Source organism: Brassica napus, chromosome A1 (genome assembly GCF_020379485.1).
Source record: "Brassica napus cultivar Da-Ae chromosome A1, Da-Ae, whole genome shotgun sequence".
In the NCBI taxonomy this organism is placed as follows: domain Eukaryota; kingdom Viridiplantae; phylum Streptophyta; class Magnoliopsida; order Brassicales; family Brassicaceae; genus Brassica; species Brassica napus.
In genome coordinates this window covers 7,004,828-7,023,800 of record NC_063434.1, presented here as the reverse complement: position 1 = coordinate 7,023,800, position 18,973 = coordinate 7,004,828, and the positions used below count along the sequence as shown (strand labels likewise).

Below are 18,973 nucleotides of genomic sequence, written 5' to 3'. Positions count from 1 at the left end.
TACCAAATAACAAATTAATGTTTTTTTTCTCTTCTAATTTCAGAAATTCATATATCGATTCTATTATTTACAAACGAAAAAAATACAGAATTGGTTTTTGAACAGAATTACAGAATTTTATAACACTAAAGGTTTAAAACTTTTGATTCTCTCTATATATTTATACCTATAAGAAAATATAAAAAGTAATATATGTACATATGAAATACATTTTATTTCCCCTTTAAATTACAATATTTGGTTTCTAACACAAGTCACAAGTGTAGATGAGAAAGAAAAAAATCTTACAACCCGAAATTAAACATCTTTTGTCAACAAGTAAAATTATCTCTTTCAAGAAATAAGGTGAAATTAAAATCTTTATAACCTAAACTATCTGCATGTGAACGTGGTGAGATTTGGCGGCAAGACAACCGACTTTCCGCGCGAACCGGAATCATCAACGGCTGTTTGTTGTGTTACGTGATTCCCGAGTCCTATCGGCGTTAATTGCCATATGTTTACATTTACCGTTGACAAAGGCAAGTAAAAAAATCTATAACTCTCACATGCCACGTAGGTTCCCGATAGACCAACTAGCTCAAAGTGTTCCCTCCCTTGGTGTCAAGGCCCACTGTATTTTTTTCTCATTTACTAATTTTGTGAAATTAAAAAAAAAAAAGTCAAAAGTAAAAAAGAAGGAAAGGTAGGTAAGAATCCAGATGGGAGGACAGGAGACAGAAAGGAACTAATAGTAAGAGTTGAAAATTCTAATGGTTTAGATTTTATTTCTGTATGGGAGCCCCTAGGCCCTAGAGGATTCCAATACAGAAGAACAGGTCAGTGTGTGTTTTATTTTTTCTTTAAGAGGCGGTCCTAACGCCTCGTTGATATTTTATTAATATTACCATTAATTTCTTATCCTAATAAATTCTAAAGACAGACTTGGAAGTAAACTCTCCCCCATCAGAGGAGAGAGGAAAAGAGACAGAGTGGTTTTAGAGAGAGAGAGAGCGACTCTGTAGAAACACATGAATTGTGTTCGTTGCGCTTTGTTGTTATGATAGCTTTCTCTTAGCATCTGAAGAAGATGAATAAAGATTAAAAGGGTCTTTCTTGAAATATAGTTTTAAGCATTTATTCTCTGAAACAAGAAGCAACAAGAAGAAGAATCGAAGAAAAAAAAGATGGATTTATCTGATTGCTCTAATGAATATGAGAAGCTTGTTGTACGGATGAACATGCCCAGGTCTTTATTTCTTACTACTTTTTTCTTTCTTTTTTTCTTATAAAAATCACTTTTTCTTCTTGATGTAAAAATATTATTATCTTCTATGAAGAAAAATCAAAGATCTTACTGTCAGATATTTAACCTTTTTTTTTGTAATCAAATAATGCAAAACTGTACTTCTCTTTTAAAGTGATTTTCTATTCCCTCTTTTACCTTTCTTCTGTAAATCAACTCAACAATTTCACTAAGCAAAAATTAATTAACGTATAATGTGTTTTCTGAAACAAATAAGGTTTTCATGAATTGATGGAAGAACAAAACAATCAAAGTTGTATGGAAGTCCTTGTCATTCCATGGCTTTGCCGTATCCAGTAGTATAATATACAGTAAAATAAAATCACAAGTCAATGGCACTTTCAGTTTTATTTTTGTATTTTATTTTTATGTGTTTGGTTGTTTGATTCATACAAAAGAGTGAGGTTAAAGGGTCACTGTCTGTCTTTTTGGTCACTTGCAGGGTCGTAATTGACAATGGAGTTTGCCCTAATTCAACTGTCGTCAAGGTTTTTACTCTCACGCAACCTTCCTCTGTTTCTTCCTCTTCTCTTCCTAGCTATTAACTTCAAAAATTATTTTTATTAATATTATTATTAGTTTTTTTCATTTTTTAAAAGATCGATAGTGCAAGAAGCCCATGGATCCTGCTCGAATCTGTACAGCTTCTCACCGATATGAATCTTTGGATAAGGAAAGCTTACATTTCCTCTGACGGAAAATGGAATATGGATGGTAATTTTCGCTAACCTTACGCTAATTATACTAATTAAGGAAGTAAATAAATGATTTGATTCGTTTTTTCTTCAGTTTTTCATGTGAGCGATCTTAATGGCAACAAATTAACCGACGAGAACCTAATCCGTTACATAGAAAAGGTAAATATAATTTACCATTAACTACATCATTAATTTATTTTTAAATATTAAAAACTGAAGACATTCTTTTTAACATATTTTACAGTCGATCGAGACGTCTCATTACACTAAAAGCGAAGGTTATACCGGTTTAACCGCTCTAGAGCTAACCGGAACCGACAGAGTTGGTTTACTCTCAGAGGTTTTCGCGGTTTTAGCTGATCTTTCATGTGATGTTGTTGAAGCTAAGGCATGGACGCATAACGGGAGGATCGCGTTGATGATCTATGTTAAAGACCGTAACTCCGGTACTTCTTTAGACGGAGATTCCGACCGTGTCCAACGTATAGAAGGGAAACTACGTAACTTACTAAAAGCAGACGATGGTTACAAAAACGACACGAGGACATGCGTATCATATGGTGGAAATAACCATATGGAGAGGAGGTTGCATCAGAGGATGTTTATGGACCGTGACTACGAGAAGAAGTTCGACTACGAGACATCTCCGATCGTTTCGGTACAAAATCTTCCGAAACGTGGTTACTCTGTCGTGAATTTGCAGTGCAAAGATCGCCTGAAGCTTTTGTTCGATGTTGTTTGCACGTTGACGGATATGGCCTACATTGTGTTCCATGCGGCGATTAGAACGGTTGGAGAAACAGCATTTTTGGAATTTTATGTAAGACATAGTGATGGAAATCCGGTTAATTCAGAACCGGAGAGACAACGTTTGATCCAATGTTTACAAGCCGCAATTGAAAGAAGGACGGTTAAGGTATGACGTATCCCCTATATATTATTTGAGAAGCATTACAATATTTTTTTGTAGCCACATGTCATCACTAGAATGATTCTTAGAATCCTTAGAGAAATATGTTGGTCCATCTAAATATATAATAAGATTTTTATTAAACTAACCATAAATACATTATTAATGTGATGCATTATTTCCTTAAATAAAATTATGGAATTGCCTAATGTGTCTAAAGTATATATATGACAATTAATTATTTTGAATAATAAAGATTTGATAAAAATAAGTATGTCTTATATTATATTTGTTTAATTTTAAACTATTAAAATAAATTAAACAACTATAGTAACCATATAATAAAAATTAATTTTTTTATTTATATGTTATATTTTGAATTTTTAAAAACGAGTATAAATTACTAAAACTGTTAAAAGTTTCACATTCAAATTTTGTGATCCATGGTTTAAATTTTTTGTTATGACATCATACAAATAATTAAAAAATCATATAAGTTGAAAGTCTCATTTAATAAGTATTAAAATAAAAGATATAGGAATATATGTATATATATATATTATTCTCACAATGAAAATTTTGTTATCAGTAATTTAATTTTTTTGCTATAACATATACAAATGATACAAAAATATGAGCAAAATGCATTATTTAATAAATATTAATATTAAAATATTCTATATATATGTTACTATTATTTAAATTTAATTATATACCATATCAAATAAAAAAAATATTTTTTGGATTAATAAAATTTATTTATATGTTTGCACCAATTTAATTATATAAGTAATAGTTACTGATTTTTTAAATATTCAATATATATTTATTATTTCATAATATGTTAGAAACATATAATATATAAAATAATTTATATATATAATGTTCATTCCGCGCAAGGTGCAGGTCTTAACCTAGTGATATAGTAATGAACATTTTTTCATCCGGTTATATGAATATAAACCGATTTTTTGCTGATTTTTGTTTTTTTTATGCAGGGTGTAAGATTGGAGTTATGCACGGTGGATAGACCAGGATTGTTAGCTGAAGTAACACGAATATTGAGGGAGAATGGATCAAACATTGCTAGAGCCGAGATATCGACTAAAGACGGTATAGCCAAGAATGTGTTCTATGTCACAGATGCAAACGGCAACCTTATTGATCCCGAGGTAATCGAATCCATTAGAGAGAAGATTGGAATCAATGATCTAAGTGTTAAAGAACAATTCCCGATTAGTTGCCGAGAGAAAGTTGAGAAGAAACAACAACAAGAACCGCAAAATCACCAAGGACACAATGGAGGAGGGACGGTGTTGGTTTCACTTGGGAGCCTGGTGATGAGAAATCTATACCAATTGGGTTTGATCAAATCATATTTTTAGGAAAACTAAACCGGGTTACTAACCTGTCCATATATACCAATTCAATAGTGTTTGTTATTTACCCACGCGGTTGAATTGGTGTATTTGGACCAGATAGTGAAATGGTATTGTATTTAGTTTGGGGTGGGTGGCAAGGCAAGTTTGGTATTGTTGATGTACGTAATGAAGGTGGGAAGTTAGTTACAAGTTTGGTGGTCGGTCTTCATGTTGGACCAATAGGTAGTAGAAGGATATTAGTAGATTGTTAGGTCTTCGTACATTTATTCTTTTTATATGTACATATAATATATAACCGGTTAGATCATTAGCTTGTCAATAGTAGTAAGTTAGAGTGTTATGTAAATAATAATTTAGTTATGGGACTTGTTTTACGCAAGGAGACATACTGGTCCTACATGTGTGAATCTATCTGATTAATTTGTTTGTTTTATGAATCTCGGTTTCATGTGATCTTAGCATGTTTTTAAAAAACTCATTATATTTCTTCAAGATGAAGATAAGACCTATAAACCTTTTTTTTTTGTAACACACCTATAAACGATTTACAAAAAAAAAAAATGGTTTAAGACCCGTTGCCATCGTGCGTCTCCATGACGTAACATCCACGTATGTTTATGACACCTATGATGTTTACTCAATATAAATTTCATTTTGTTGGAAAATAAATAACACACAACATAAGGAATAAAGAATTTTGAACATATAAATATGTTTTTATTTTGTTTAGTTGAGTCATTTACTAAAGAACAAAAAAGCTTTTCTTTTGCTTTAGAGAAAAATCATTATGCCACATCTGACTAAGAAAAGTGTAAGGTTTAAACATTGTGTTTTCTTACTTACGCTGTTGATTATATACTAAAATAAGAATAGTTTCAAAAATGGCACTAGAAATATTATCTATAAAAACCATGACAGAAAATATAGAAAATACATAAAAATGATATAATGAATCAAGAGAAATCATAAAAATAAAATATGGGAATTAGTATTTTTAAGGCATGAATGAGACTAAATTTTAATATGGGAATTAGTAATTTTAAAAAATTGGTATTGATATTACTAGTTCTGGAAAAGAAGGCATCATATTCATATCTGACAACTGAAGGAAGTAAAAATAAACATTTGAAAACTGAAGAATCGCACGCATCCTCAGGACTTCTATAGTGTACAGTTCCTTATGAACTAGTTCATTAAAAGAACAAACAGTCGAATAAGAAGTTACGAGGGCTTCTCATTATAGAACAATATAGGGCTTTTCTGGATCAAAATGATGAACTCGTGAAAGTAACTACATAGGACTTCTCAGTGATTAGAAATCCTAACACTTTATGTTTTTTCGTAGATGGTTCTTGGATATCTCCAAAGGAGAAGGCTGGAATTGGCTGGGCCCTGTATAATGGTGAAGCAAAAACTATATTGGAAGGCAAGGCAGCCATAGAACCAATCAACTCTCCATTAATAGCAGAGGCTGAGGCACTGAGACTGGCAATGATTCAGATGAGGAAACTAGTATACAACTCAGTAACTTTCTATGGAGGCTCATCTGAATTGTACGATACTCTTTCGAGGAATCTAAGCCTAGGATGCAACAACATCTTAAAAGGATCTCAGTGCCCAACTTATATGGAAGACATTGCAATTCTAGCAAGAGGAAAGGAGTACAACTTCCATTTCCAAAAGATTAAAAGGTCTTGTAATGTCATAGCTGACAAAGTAGCTAAAGAAGGTAAGATTAAAAACTCAACTTATATAGTAACCTGGAAAACAACAATATGTAATAGTTCTTCTGTTTAATATACAAATTTGACGACAAAAAAAACTACATAGGACTTCTCATTATAAAAATAAAACTATATAGGGCTTCTCTGGATCAAACTAATTACATCAGGTCGTTTGCAATTGTTCATGGTTTTAAAACTTTTAATTAACACTCTGATGTGCAATATAATATGTATAATTGCATGATATAGAAAACTTCTTTTGCCGACATATAGTTGATATCTACCAACAAAAAAAAAATTAAATTATAATCCTAAGATGACATAGTTGATATCACAATAAAAAATCATGAAATAGTTAATTTTTTTATATCTATGTATCTAGATAGGATAAATATAAGATAAACTAAAAAATAATAATTTGTATAAAAAATAATAAAGTTTTAGTCACATGCCGATGATTTCAATTAATTTGTATTATCATATATTTTTTGATATCAAACGAGTATTCTATTATTCAAATTTAAAGTGTATGGAAAACAAACTAGAATAGAATAATCAACATAATAAAATTCTCTATGGAATGATCGAGCAGTTATAACTAAAAATTAGAAATCGTATTTTTCAACCGTGGAACATATAAAATCTTGAATGCTTAAAATTATTTTTGAAGGATCATTATTTTTCAGCTCTGTTGAAAAATTTAGCCATGTATGAAGTTTTTTAATCATTGTGATCACGTTTTTGTGATCTATATCCCAAAATTCTAGAAAGTCGAATATTGCACCATATTCTCCATCGTCAAAATAAGTGATTTTAATTCTGATTACAAAGTTGGTTTTCAGCGTCAAAAGTTCCTTGTCCTCGATAGTTAGTTTCCTCCAGAGATGTATTTTCATACCCAACCGTTTGAGTCCATCATGCATCTACGAAACTAATGTTCTCCAGACATAGATTGGGAATCAGTGTTACTTGATGGATATGATGTTGCACGGACAATTACATTCGATGAGAATCATGCTTGACATTTTCTTCCGCGTGTCTGATTAGATCTTAAGAATCACCGTTTATCTTTCTAGAGATAATAGTTTATTGTGTACTTGCCACTTGTATTCACATGCCATTATATATTGACATTTGAGGATCGTTAGGATAACATTTTTTAACATGTGATATTAAAATATCTTAACATTAACTTTCTTTTTTAATTATTTCAGAGTGCCATAATATATATGGCTTCAACAATCAAATCAGAACACAATCGAAACCAAACATTCACCCCTAAACTTTATAATATTCCTACTACTGCTTACACTAAATTCATGGATGGTTCTTATCTTATCTTTATTTTCTTAATTATTTATTTTGTTTTGGCAAATTTGATGTGTTAATCGCTAAGAAAACCATTATTGTTGACCAATAAAACGATACGATATACATATGCATCTTTTATAAGAAAGGTGTTCATAATTCAAGGTGCATTAATTAGTTTGGCAGATATCATATTGAGCTAAACCTGTGAAATTTTTTAACGAGAATAAAAAGAGATATAACCAGACACTATTGATATATACGACCCATCCATTGCCCATAAACACAAGAAAACATACAAAATACTGGTTAATACGAACGAGACGTTTTTTGGTTTTCTGATTAGTTAGCAACGTTGTCAAACCCGACGGAGATGAGCAAGTCCTTCGCTACCAAAGTTGGTTATTTATTCGCTCCTACCTAGGGGCGGATCTAGGACTAACCAGGAATGCATAATTTTTTTCACTATATTTTATAATTAGATGGGGGTACTGTCATTTGATTAATCTCAATTGCTGAAGAAAAAAAAAATGAATGAGACAGGGGCACATGAGCCGTACGTCTCTTACTACGTCCGCCCCTGCAGTTGTACCCCTGATATCGTAACATACGGGTTATTCTTTTGTTAACTAAACGAATATTAGTCGACGGTGGTAAGCCGTTTTTTATATATAAAAGAATGGTGATTAGAAAATTTTCTCGAAGATGTTAACCACACCTTTTATTGTTATAAACTTCATCTTGTAAAAAAATTATGCCATGGGTTGATCCGGGGCATGATTTTACTTATTCCATGATGATAATTTTATTAACAAATATTCCATCCGTTTCATTTTAATTATAGGTTTATCGACAGAAATTAAAAATATGCGTCTGACGGGTTGTCACTAATAGCGTTAATATATCAGCGAGAAACATTTTACTCTGACTTCAGCCACTGTATAAACCAATCAGGTGGAATTTTTTTTATTAATTTTATATGTTTTACTCCAGCTACTGTTAAATCAAAGGTAAAATGACTCACTTTTTCCCTCATAGTTATGTGAGAGAAAAACAATTAACGCTAGATGTAACTCTTATTTTTATTGTATTTTATTAGTTTACTCTGAAACTTTTCCACCTTTTTACTCTACTTTATTTACTCTTATTTACTCTAGTATTTACCAATCACAACCTATATTTAATTTTATATATTTTCAAAATAAAAACATCATTACCTATACATTTAACTATATTATACCAATAGAAAAATAAATTAAAAAATATTGTTAATCAATTTTATATTAAAATTCTAAAACGACATTTATTTAGAAACGAAAATTTTACTCTAGAACAATAATTAAACTTCAACGAAAAAAGTACATACAAATACATATATAATCTAATTAAATGATGGTGGTTTAGTGGTTGAAGGATTAAACTTACTTACGTCTTAGATAGGCAAATCTTTCCATTTATATTTCATTTGTAATCATGTTAAGTATGATTTCAATCATTTTTGGTTATGCGTAAATGTTTTTAGGCTTCGAGATATTAGTGTAGACTTGGGATATAAGAATTGTTGGCTTCAATATATATTTTAAAACTTATTTAGAAATTTAGATATGCATTAAGTATTGTTTTTATAATAAAAACTGAATCTCAGCTCAAATATCCTTAATCGTAGATTTTATAAATATATATACACATACATATACAATAATTTTGAACAAAAAACATATATATATATTAAAAACTGCAGAAAGATAAGAAATTATTATCTGGTAATGGTTGGTGTAGTACTCCTGCAGGAATTGAAGGATCTTTCAAATGATGGGAGCACGAAATAGTCGATGTAGTTTATGTCATCTTCACGCGGAAGTGAAAGTCTTCATTTGGACAATGAAGAGTATGAAAAATCATAAAAGAATTTTCTTAATCGGTAAAAATGGTTTTGAAACCAAATGAGTGACCAGCGTTTGCAACATGTCTAAAAGAAGTCCAACGACAGAAAGAATGTTTCACAACAATCCAGATCATTCATGTTCCCATGACACAAAACACAAAGGCAAACAGTTTTGCACGAAATGCTTGCAGCCAATCACACCCTATTCAGTCTTTATTGACACGGAATCTCATGTTTGGTTAGCATAATTTTTTAAAATTTGTTTATGCTGATGACAAAAAAAAATACTAAACACAAAAAAATTTTAAAAGAATAAAGATGATAATTGCCAGAACCATCCAAACAAAAAAAAGGAATCAAATGAAATAACCACCGATAAATTCTCAAGTGTAAATTTTGCTAAAGACTCGTGAGAGTTAAGGCATCTCCAAACCTATATTTTTTTTTTTAACTCCAAACTTCATTTTGGAGTAAAATCTTTTCCAGCTCCACTCCATATTCAACTCCAAAATAGAGTAATGACTTATGTTACTCTATTTATTGAGTAATCTTACACATTCCTCTATTTTGGAGTTGAACTAATTTATTTATGAAATAGTCCTTTTAATTTTGAATGTTTTTATTTTATACTTAAATAATATTTAAAATGATACAATAATATGAAAATATGATATTACAAAATATATTCCACAAAATAAATTTAATAACTTTACATAAAAGATGACTAAACTAATAAAAATCAAAACTAAACATAAATAATAGAAAATAAATATAATAGAAAATAAGTGATTTAATAATCCGGTAAATTGCTTTTAGAACTACCAAGATCGGTGAAGTATTATTCAAACATAATAGATGAGTTTGTTTATCTTGTGGGTCAACATTTCGATTTGATATTATTTGTACTTGTTGAGCTTGATATATGCACAAACATTTGGATCATGTCTGAAATTCAAATTACAAAACAAAATTTTGTTTCCTTCTTTATGTTTTTTTAATGCATAATTTTGTTTTTGAATTAGTAAAACTACCTATGATAAAAAATTGCACCAATTGAAGTTGGAAGTCAAAGATAAAAAATCTCATTGTTCATTACGAAATATATTAGTTGATCATTTGAGGGAAAATATTCTAATGCTTATTACTAAAACAAAATATGATATCTTATATATTTTATGATTTCTTGTATTTTTAATAATAAATGTTTAATTTAAAATAAATATATATATTTTATGGAAGTTTGTAGACATAATATAGTGGAGGTTAATTGTTAAAATTTTATAGGTTGAAGTTATTACTAAATTATTAACTAAATAAAAAGGGAATCATTTGAAAATATTTCTTTGTGAAGTAAAAAAAAATGGAGTAATACATTGGAGTAAATTTCAACTTTATTTTAGAGTTACACTATTTTGAAATTAAAAAATAGAGTAATACATCGAAATCGAAGATGTTCTTAGTAAAACAAAACACAATTGGAATTGTTAACTTGAGGATGTTATAATTGAGGATGTTATAAAAGCATTTTCAATGTAAAATTTTATTTTTTCTTTTAAAATAGAGTAAAAGAGAAAATGAAGTAAAATTGTTCTAATCTAACTTCAAATATCATTTCATAATGGAAAACTGAACAAACAAAAAATAAATTACTTTATTTATAGAGTAAATTTAATTATAGAATAAAATATGAAGTTGGATTAAAACATTTTTTACTCTAAAATTAATTTCACTCTATTTTAAAATAAAAAATAGAATAAGGTTAGAGATGCCCAGATAAAATTTAAAGTTAGGATAGAATTAAACAACATTATTTATGTAACTTTTGTCTTACACTATTTATGTTTTTGTGTGCGCTAAATTAAACTTATATATATAGTTTATTTTTCCAACTTGTATATATTACAAAACAACAGTGATTTTTTTTGGGGTCAAACTCAAAACAACAGTGATAAAAGTCATAAAACAGGGCAAGAGAAAGAAAATCAACAACACTTATCTGCAGGCCACCTTTGTCTTTTTTAAATAATTTTAAATATGAGAAATTCAAATAACTAAAAATCACCCACTTTCAGTTTTTCTATTATATTTATTGTTTATGAGTTCCTTTTGGTTTATTAGTATTTCTCCCATTGGATTCCAGCTAAAAACACAAATTTCTATATATGCCACAAAATATTACTTTCTCCAAGTTAAAAATATAAATTTATTGTGAGGTGTATAATAATAACGCAAATAAATTTCCTTTTCACGAAATTTTTTTATTTTCGAGATTACTTAATTTATTCAGTATTAAATTATAAACGATCAGGAAAAAGTTAGGAAGGAATGAACTCAAAGCCTGAAACAAAATCTATTAAAATACGTAATGTTTTTTAAATCTTGATATTTCCAAATTCATAATCAAATATAGTCATTTTTTTTCTTTCTAAACCACACAACATAAATAAATCTAATTTCCTCCACTTTCCTCTCAAGCACTTCCTAATTTAATTCTTATAATTTCCAGTCTTTATTTTTTTATAAATAAAAAGAAAATATTTTATGGATGAATTTCTTCATCTTTGAATTTTTATCTTGTATCCTTTAAAAAAAAAATATTCTTGTTGTTTTGAAAATAAAATAATATTCTTGTTCTTACTTTTGTATTTGCTTATTTAATTTGTTGAATGGTTCAGGCTTTGGATTTAGAAAATTAAATCTTCTTATATCCCCAATTTATTTAAAGTTTGTCAATTACAAGAAAGAAAGAAAAAAATTATTCGTTCTTGATATGGAGACTACCAGAGAAGTTGTTAAGACAACCGGCGGCATCGACGGTGGCCTTACGGTAGTGAGATCCAACGCGCCGTCGGAGTTCCATATAGCTCCAAAGTCAGAAACTTCAAATCCACGTCCAACCTCCGTCGCTCCTTCACTTCAACCGCCTCAAAACTCCTTTGCTTCGACCGGGCCGCCGCCGGCAACAGAAGGTTTTTCCACCAGACAGATGAAGAAGAAACGTGGACGCCCTAGGAAGTACGGACACGACGGAGCGGCGGTGACGTTATCGCCGAATCCAATATCTTCAGCCGCACCAACGACTTCTCACGTCATCGACTTCTCGGCAGCTGAGAAACGTGGCAGAGTGAAACCAGCAACTGAAAGGTCCTTCGTCAGGACAAAGTACCAAGTCGAGAACTTAGGTAACAATGAACTCAAGATTAATCTTTTTTTTTTGTCTTAAAATTGTGTTACTGAATCTGAGTTCTCGTGACTCAAAGTTCAAAAGATAATTTTTTGGGATCTTTCTAGTTTAAGCTAAAACATGTAAAGAAAAGCTTCTATCTTAAGTGGGACCGCTTTAACTTAGCACATCTTTTTGTCCGTACACACATGGCCATCTACGTATACACATACATACCAAAACAGCGTATATTACATCATGTATTATTTGTTGTGGTTTTGAAGGTGAATGGGCTCCTTCCTCTGCCGGCGCTAATTTCACGCCGCATATAATTACGGTCAACGCAGGCGAGGTCAGGAGAATATGTTTATATTTTTTATATATAAGTTTGTATTTTATGAAATGGACCAAGTGATGATGGTTAACTTAGGACGTAACGAAGAGGATAATATCGTTTTCTCAACAAGGGTCTCTCGCTATTTGCGTTCTCTGCGCTAACGGTGTCGTTTCAAGTGTTACACTTCGTCAGCCTGATTCATGTGGTGGTACATTGACATACGAGGTACGGTTTCAGACCCGGAGAATAGGTGAAAATAGACCAAACCGGGGAGAAAACAAACACAAATTTATGAAATAAACCGATAAAATATCATATTAACACACACAAATGAAAACAAAAACCAAACATGTCTAAACCGTAATCAGATTGCGTATCTATAGTTGTCTCTTTTCGTTAATCTTTTGTGTGTTTTTCATTCAAGGGTCGATATGAGATACTATCACTGTCGGGATCATTCATGCCAATCGACTCGGACGGGACACGGAGCAGAACAGGTGGAATGACAGTGTCATTAGCTAGTCCTGATGGACGTGTAGTAGGAGGTGGAGTCGCTGGCTCGCTGGTTGCAGCCACTCCTATCCAGCTGGTCTTAGGAAGTTTCATAGCTGAAACCAACCAGCAACATCAGAATCCAAGGAATCAAAACCACAACTTCACGCCGTCTCCAATACCAACCATTCGTCCCACGTCATCTTCTCTCCAGATGGACACCACCTCTAGCTTCTAATCCACAACACAAGCCCTCTCATGACTTTCACACCACCTTAACTTGACCTCTTCCTTGGTTTTGTAACTTAGGATTGTTTTTTCAACTTTTTTTATTCGGTTTCTTGAATGTAGTAGTAATAGAAGTTGAATCAATGATTAGAACCTTCAACCCAACTACAACCGTGTGTCTTACGCAGTTTCTTCTCTTCCATCATCGCTCTTACGTTTCTCGCATCGTCCCATCTACCAACAGAAGTATAGATATTAGCAAGATGCGAAAGATAACCAGAAGGATCACTCTCCAGCTCAACGCAGTGTCTGCACGCTATCTCCCCAAACTCAACGCTGTTATGTAACCCGCTAGCTAAAAGCAACGCTCCCCAAACTCCAGCGTTTGGCTCCATCGGCATCCCCTTGATCACCTCATAAGCCTCCTCTAGCCTCCCTGCTCGTCCCAACATATCCACCATTATCCCATAATGATCAGCTGAAGGCTCCACGTTGTATTTTTTCATTGAGTCGAAGCACTTGTAGCCGTCTTGAACAAGACCTGAATGGCTACAAGCTGATAATAGCCCTGTGAAGGTTACTTGGTTTGGAAGAATATTCTTTTCGATCATCTCCTGAAACAAACGGTTTGCTTCTGCGGCTAAACCGTTTATCCCGCACCCCGTGATCATAGCTGAGTAAGAAACCGTATCCTTTTTGTTTAGACCGTTGAATAGTTTAAACGCCTTGTCAAACTCTCCACCTTTCATGTAAAGATCTATCAGAGAAGTGCTCAAAAGATCATCCATTTGGATTCCATGTTCGGTTATATAAGACTCAACCCATGTACCAAAGCTTGTATCACCCAGCTGCGAGCTAGCTGAGACAACGCTCGAGAGAGTGATCTCATCTGGCTGAAGACCAACACCAGAGTTAGCTTCAAGCATCTGAGAGAACAGCTTCAGAGCGTCCTTCGGCTTACCGTTTTGTGCATAACAAGCTATCATCGCATCGTAAACTAGTTTGTCCTTCTTGAACATCTGTCTGAAAAGCTCCTCAGCAGACTCAACGTCGCCGGATTTTGTGTACCCTGAGATCATTGTAACACAAGAGAGGCTACTCTTATCCGGCATTGCGTCGAAGCAGGTCCTCGCCAGCTTCGTTTCGCCGCAACTCACATACCCACCGATCAAAATATTCCAAGAAACCGTGCTTTTCAAAGGCATTGCAAGAAACAAAGAGCGCGCGTTGCTCATGTCACCTCTTTTAGCATAGCTGGAGATGATTAGATTCCATGAGACAACGTCCTTTACTGGAATCTCGTCGAACACTCTGCGAGCTTCCTCTAAATCCCCACTCTCTAGATAGCCGTGTAACAGCGAGTTCCAAGAAACTATGTTCTTGTCCCTAATCTCATCGAAAGCCTTCTTGGCCATGTCGATGTAACCCAGTCTTGAATACAAACCCACCAGACCTGTCTGAACATACACACATCCGCATAACCCGCTCTTGATAGCCTGAGCGTGAACAGAGTTACCCTCAGTCACGCTCTCTATCTTCCCGCAAGCTCTCAGCACTGAGGTTACAGCGTGTGAGCTTGGAGGAACCCCAGAGTTGTTCATCTCGATGTACGAGGTTACTGCTTCTTTGAACTTCCTGTGCTGGCTCAAGAACCTGACGAGGCATCCCCAGGAGAAAGTTGAAACCTTTGAGCTGTGAAACCCCTTGAGGATGATTCGTTTGACGTAGTTTACGATGTTTCGAGAGAAGTCTTTTGTGAAGTGGAGCGTTTGGTGGATTAAGATGGGTTCGAGATGGTTGTGGCGGTTCAAGACTAACTGAGCATGGACTTGCTTGGTCTGTTCAAGGACTAAGCTTTTGTGAAGGAAGAATCTCAGCCTAGAATCCATCATTTGAGAAGAGCTACCTAAAGATCAAATCTTTTTGAAATTTCGATTCAAAGTCTGAACCTTTGCGATCGTACCTCATTGGACACAAAACGTTGGAAAATGAATAGACGAAAGCTTACGATTTGGAAGTGAAACCACATAAGACGATCGAAGAAGCTTTGCTTGAGAGAGATTTGAGAAAGGGAGTAGAGGCGTTTTGAGAGAGACGGTGAGAGCTTATGGTGGATGCGTCGGCGATAGCGATAGCGAACCTGTTTGGGGTTTTGGCTAATTTGCACAAGAAGATGCTTTCTAATATACTCTGGCTTAGACAGAGGCTTCCGTTCTCTTTTTTTTTTTGTTAGCAACTCCAGTAGAACTAATTTTCTTTGGCTTTCGAGAAAACATTTCAAAACATTCGAATTTTTAAATTATTTTCTCATAGCATAGAGAAACAACTAAAAGATTAAGATTACATAAATAAAACGCTTATCAAAACCTTTTGCTTCATATGTTTTCTGTGTGTTTGTGTCTCTTGTTTGAACTTAGTTTCCAGAGATCTCTCTTCTTTCCATTAGTTTTGTTTACCAAGAGAGTAGTCATAATGTTCACTGGTTCATCCTATAATGTACCCATCTTCTTAATAAAAGCAGATGAAAGTTAAAAAAAAAAAAAATCTCATTCATATGATAATATTTCATCAAAGATCAGTGGCAGCAAAAGCATATATAGTCTAGTAATACATCCGCTCGCTCACTGGTTGTAGCCACAACGTCAAAGAGTAGCAGTTGCACTATGTACTGCTTATTTTATTGTTCTCTAGATAGTATAGAGTTTGAGTTACAAACCAATACAGGTTAGCTAGTTACAAATACATATGTAACAATCTATAAAAATATAGTACAGCTTTTTTATAAGTAATAAACTGCCCTTATTCTTTGAGATTGGAGCAACACAAACTAAATATTATGTGCCACGCTCAGAAGTAAGTGTAGTATGGTTAAATCTCATTGCGTACATACCAATATGTTCCATAACTTTCTCGTTCTCCTCAAGATTTTCCCAATAAACTGAGCTATACAGGATTCAATCAAGTTAGACGACGGAATAAGACTCGTTCTCACCGGTGAGATCCCGGTGAAAGAAACTCCGGTTTCATGATCTCTCTTTCTAAGGTAGAAGCTTCTACTTCCAATTTCTCCGATTATTTCTCTTTTATCCAAACCTGAAAAATTACATCAAACTATGTATATTTTATTATTTTTCAGAAAATTATGTATATTTTATTATTTTTCTGAAAAATGGAAAAAAAAAATTTGGATCAGTGTTGTGTTATAGCTTACACTGGATGCTGAAATGAGACTGATGTAATTCAAAGGCAGCACCTTGATCGAGTTTTGGAGTCCTTCCTTCTTTGCGATAATTATCCAAAACGAGCTTGATGGTTTCTTCCACGTTGTAACTCAATTTAACCATTGTTCTTACAGGTCCAGGACTTCCTTCTACTGCTACGTTGATTACTACTTTTCTTGTTTCTCTTTTATTACCCTATTAACATAACATTGTTAAATAGTAGAATTTTCTAACATAAAATATTCCGTGCTTTAAAAGTGCGGGTTAAAACCTAGTTACCTTATTAAATTATGTCCAAAAGAGTACATTCAAGGGCTAAATGGTAATATTTGAAACTATCATGCTAAAATCACAAGATCTTAAACCTTGTGGACTATATGTAGTATTGTTATACATAAATGACATCATGAGTTTGACTTGAAAATTAGTAAAAACAGAAATAAAATTACTGCACGAAAAACAGAGTCTCTGACCTCTTGATTGGTCGGAAAAGGAGACGACGGCGAAGAGAAGCCTAATAACGACGGAGAAGAAGCCATAACCTCAGAGCGAATCCTTGGCAAGTAGACGATCGGGTCTGATTCTTCCGTCGGTAAACCGCTCATCACTGGCGATGGTTGCCGCATGCAATTACCGTATCCGTCACGGCGACGATTGAGATTCGACTCTGAGAAACTTCGCTCAAAAACCTGATTAGTATGTTTCGAACCATGCTGGTCAGAAACGTATCGGGACGCCGTCCGTTTCGTCCTGAGGCTACGACCTCCGTTTCCGACCGGAGTTGGAACTCTTCTCCGGTGAATAGAATTTGACATTATGATGAATTGAGATGAGTTTGCTTGAGGAGACGGAAGAATAATGAAACTGAGAGGCTCTGGTAGGTTGCTTGGCAAAGAAGCGAAGTGAGGGATTCTCTCCGCTTTACTCTTCTTTTATTTGTGTGTTGTTTATAATGGTTTTTGTTCTTTCTAGTTTACATAGAAGTAAGTGACTTTTAGCATTTTAAATTCCAGCCGACCAAAAAAATTGCGATTAAAGGGGTTTAGTGTAATTCGGACGTGGTTCATGTACTATGATATTTCTTGTTACACTTGATAAAAATGATTTTATTTTTCAGAATAGTTATTTATTATTTTTCCTGTCGACATTATAATATTAGTAAAGATCCGCGCCTTGCGCGGGATAAACATTATATATAAAAATTATTTTATATATTATATATTTATAACATATTATGAAATAATAAATATATATTGAATAATTAAAAAGTCATTATCTATTACTTATATAATTAAATTATTGCGAACATATAAATAAATTTTATAAATCAAAAAATATTTTTTTATATTTGATATGATATATAATTAAACTTAAATGATAGTAACATATATATGATATATTTTAATATTAATATTTATTAAAGGATGCTTTTTGCTCATATTTTTAATATACCAAAAATTTTAAATTAGTGATAACAAAATTTTCACTTTGGGATTAATGGTTTAAGTAATTTATAATATTTTAAAAAATTAAGTTGTCAATATTTTTTTCAAATTTTTTATCAAAAAAATGTTCAAAGTAAATTTCAAAATTAAGATATTTATGTATTTTTATATGGCATATAGTTTAATTTAAAATGATACATATATTTATATATCTTTTATTTTTGATACTTATTAAATGAGACTTTTAACTTATATTATTTTTTTAATTATTTGTATCATGTCATAACAAAAGTTTTAAATCATAGATCACAAAATTTGAATGTGAAACTTTTAACAGTTTTAGTAATTTATACTCGTTTTTAAAAATTTAAAATATAATATATAAATAATTTTTTAATTTTTATTATATGATTACTATGATTGTTTAATTTATTTTAATAGCTTAAAATTAAGCAAATATAATTATAATACATAATTATTTTTATCAAATCTTTATTATTCAAAATCATTAATTGTCATATATACTTTAGCCATATTAGGTAATTCTGTAATCTTATTTAAGGAAATAATAAAGCACATTAATAATGTATTTATTGTAGTTTAATAAAAAGTTTATTATATATTTAGATGGACCAACCTATTTCTCTAAAGATTCTAAGAATCATTATAGTGATGACACGTAGCTACAAAAAAATATTACAATGTTTCTCAAATAAACTTTTATTATTTTATTAATAATGTGGAAATGCTTATATAATGGTTGTATTGTATTCAAGAAAACTGTAGCAAAACTATTACTAAAAGATGATAGAATTTATGAAGCCCAAAACATTTAAATTATCTTTAATAAAAGGCGTTAAAAGTAATACTACAGTTTTGTCACTGCATCGTTTTG

The 18,973-nt window shown here is 32.1% G+C and overlaps 2 protein-coding genes and 1 pseudogene across 2 annotated transcripts; 2 read left to right on the top strand and 1 right to left on the bottom strand.

Annotated features, from left to right (window-relative positions):
- Nucleotides 1-841: 841 nt before the first annotated feature.
- LOC106440853 (ACT domain-containing protein ACR7) lies at nucleotides 842-4,714 on the top strand. The gene is made up of 6 exons (XM_013882623.3): nucleotides 842-1,228; nucleotides 1,728-1,773; nucleotides 1,885-1,999; nucleotides 2,075-2,142; nucleotides 2,228-2,899; nucleotides 3,892-4,714. Exons 1-6 carry the CDS (start codon nucleotides 1,167-1,169, stop codon nucleotides 4,276-4,278), a joined length of 1,350 nt encoding a protein of 449 aa, XP_013738077.2. The 5' UTR covers nucleotides 842-1,166; the 3' UTR covers nucleotides 4,279-4,714.
- A 6,917-nt stretch (nucleotides 4,715-11,631) lies between these two features.
- LOC106440862 (AT-hook motif nuclear-localized protein 2-like) lies at nucleotides 11,632-13,577 on the top strand. Its single transcript, XM_013882633.3, has 4 exons — nucleotides 11,632-12,374; nucleotides 12,640-12,707; nucleotides 12,786-12,917; nucleotides 13,117-13,577. The coding sequence occupies exons 1-4, from the start codon at nucleotides 11,963-11,965 to the stop codon at nucleotides 13,420-13,422; spliced, it is 918 nt and encodes a 305-aa protein (XP_013738087.2). The 5' UTR covers nucleotides 11,632-11,962; the 3' UTR covers nucleotides 13,423-13,577.
- On the bottom strand, nucleotides 12,962-17,665 carry LOC106440873 (annotated as a pseudogene).
- Between the last annotated feature and the right edge of the window lie 1,308 nt (nucleotides 17,666-18,973).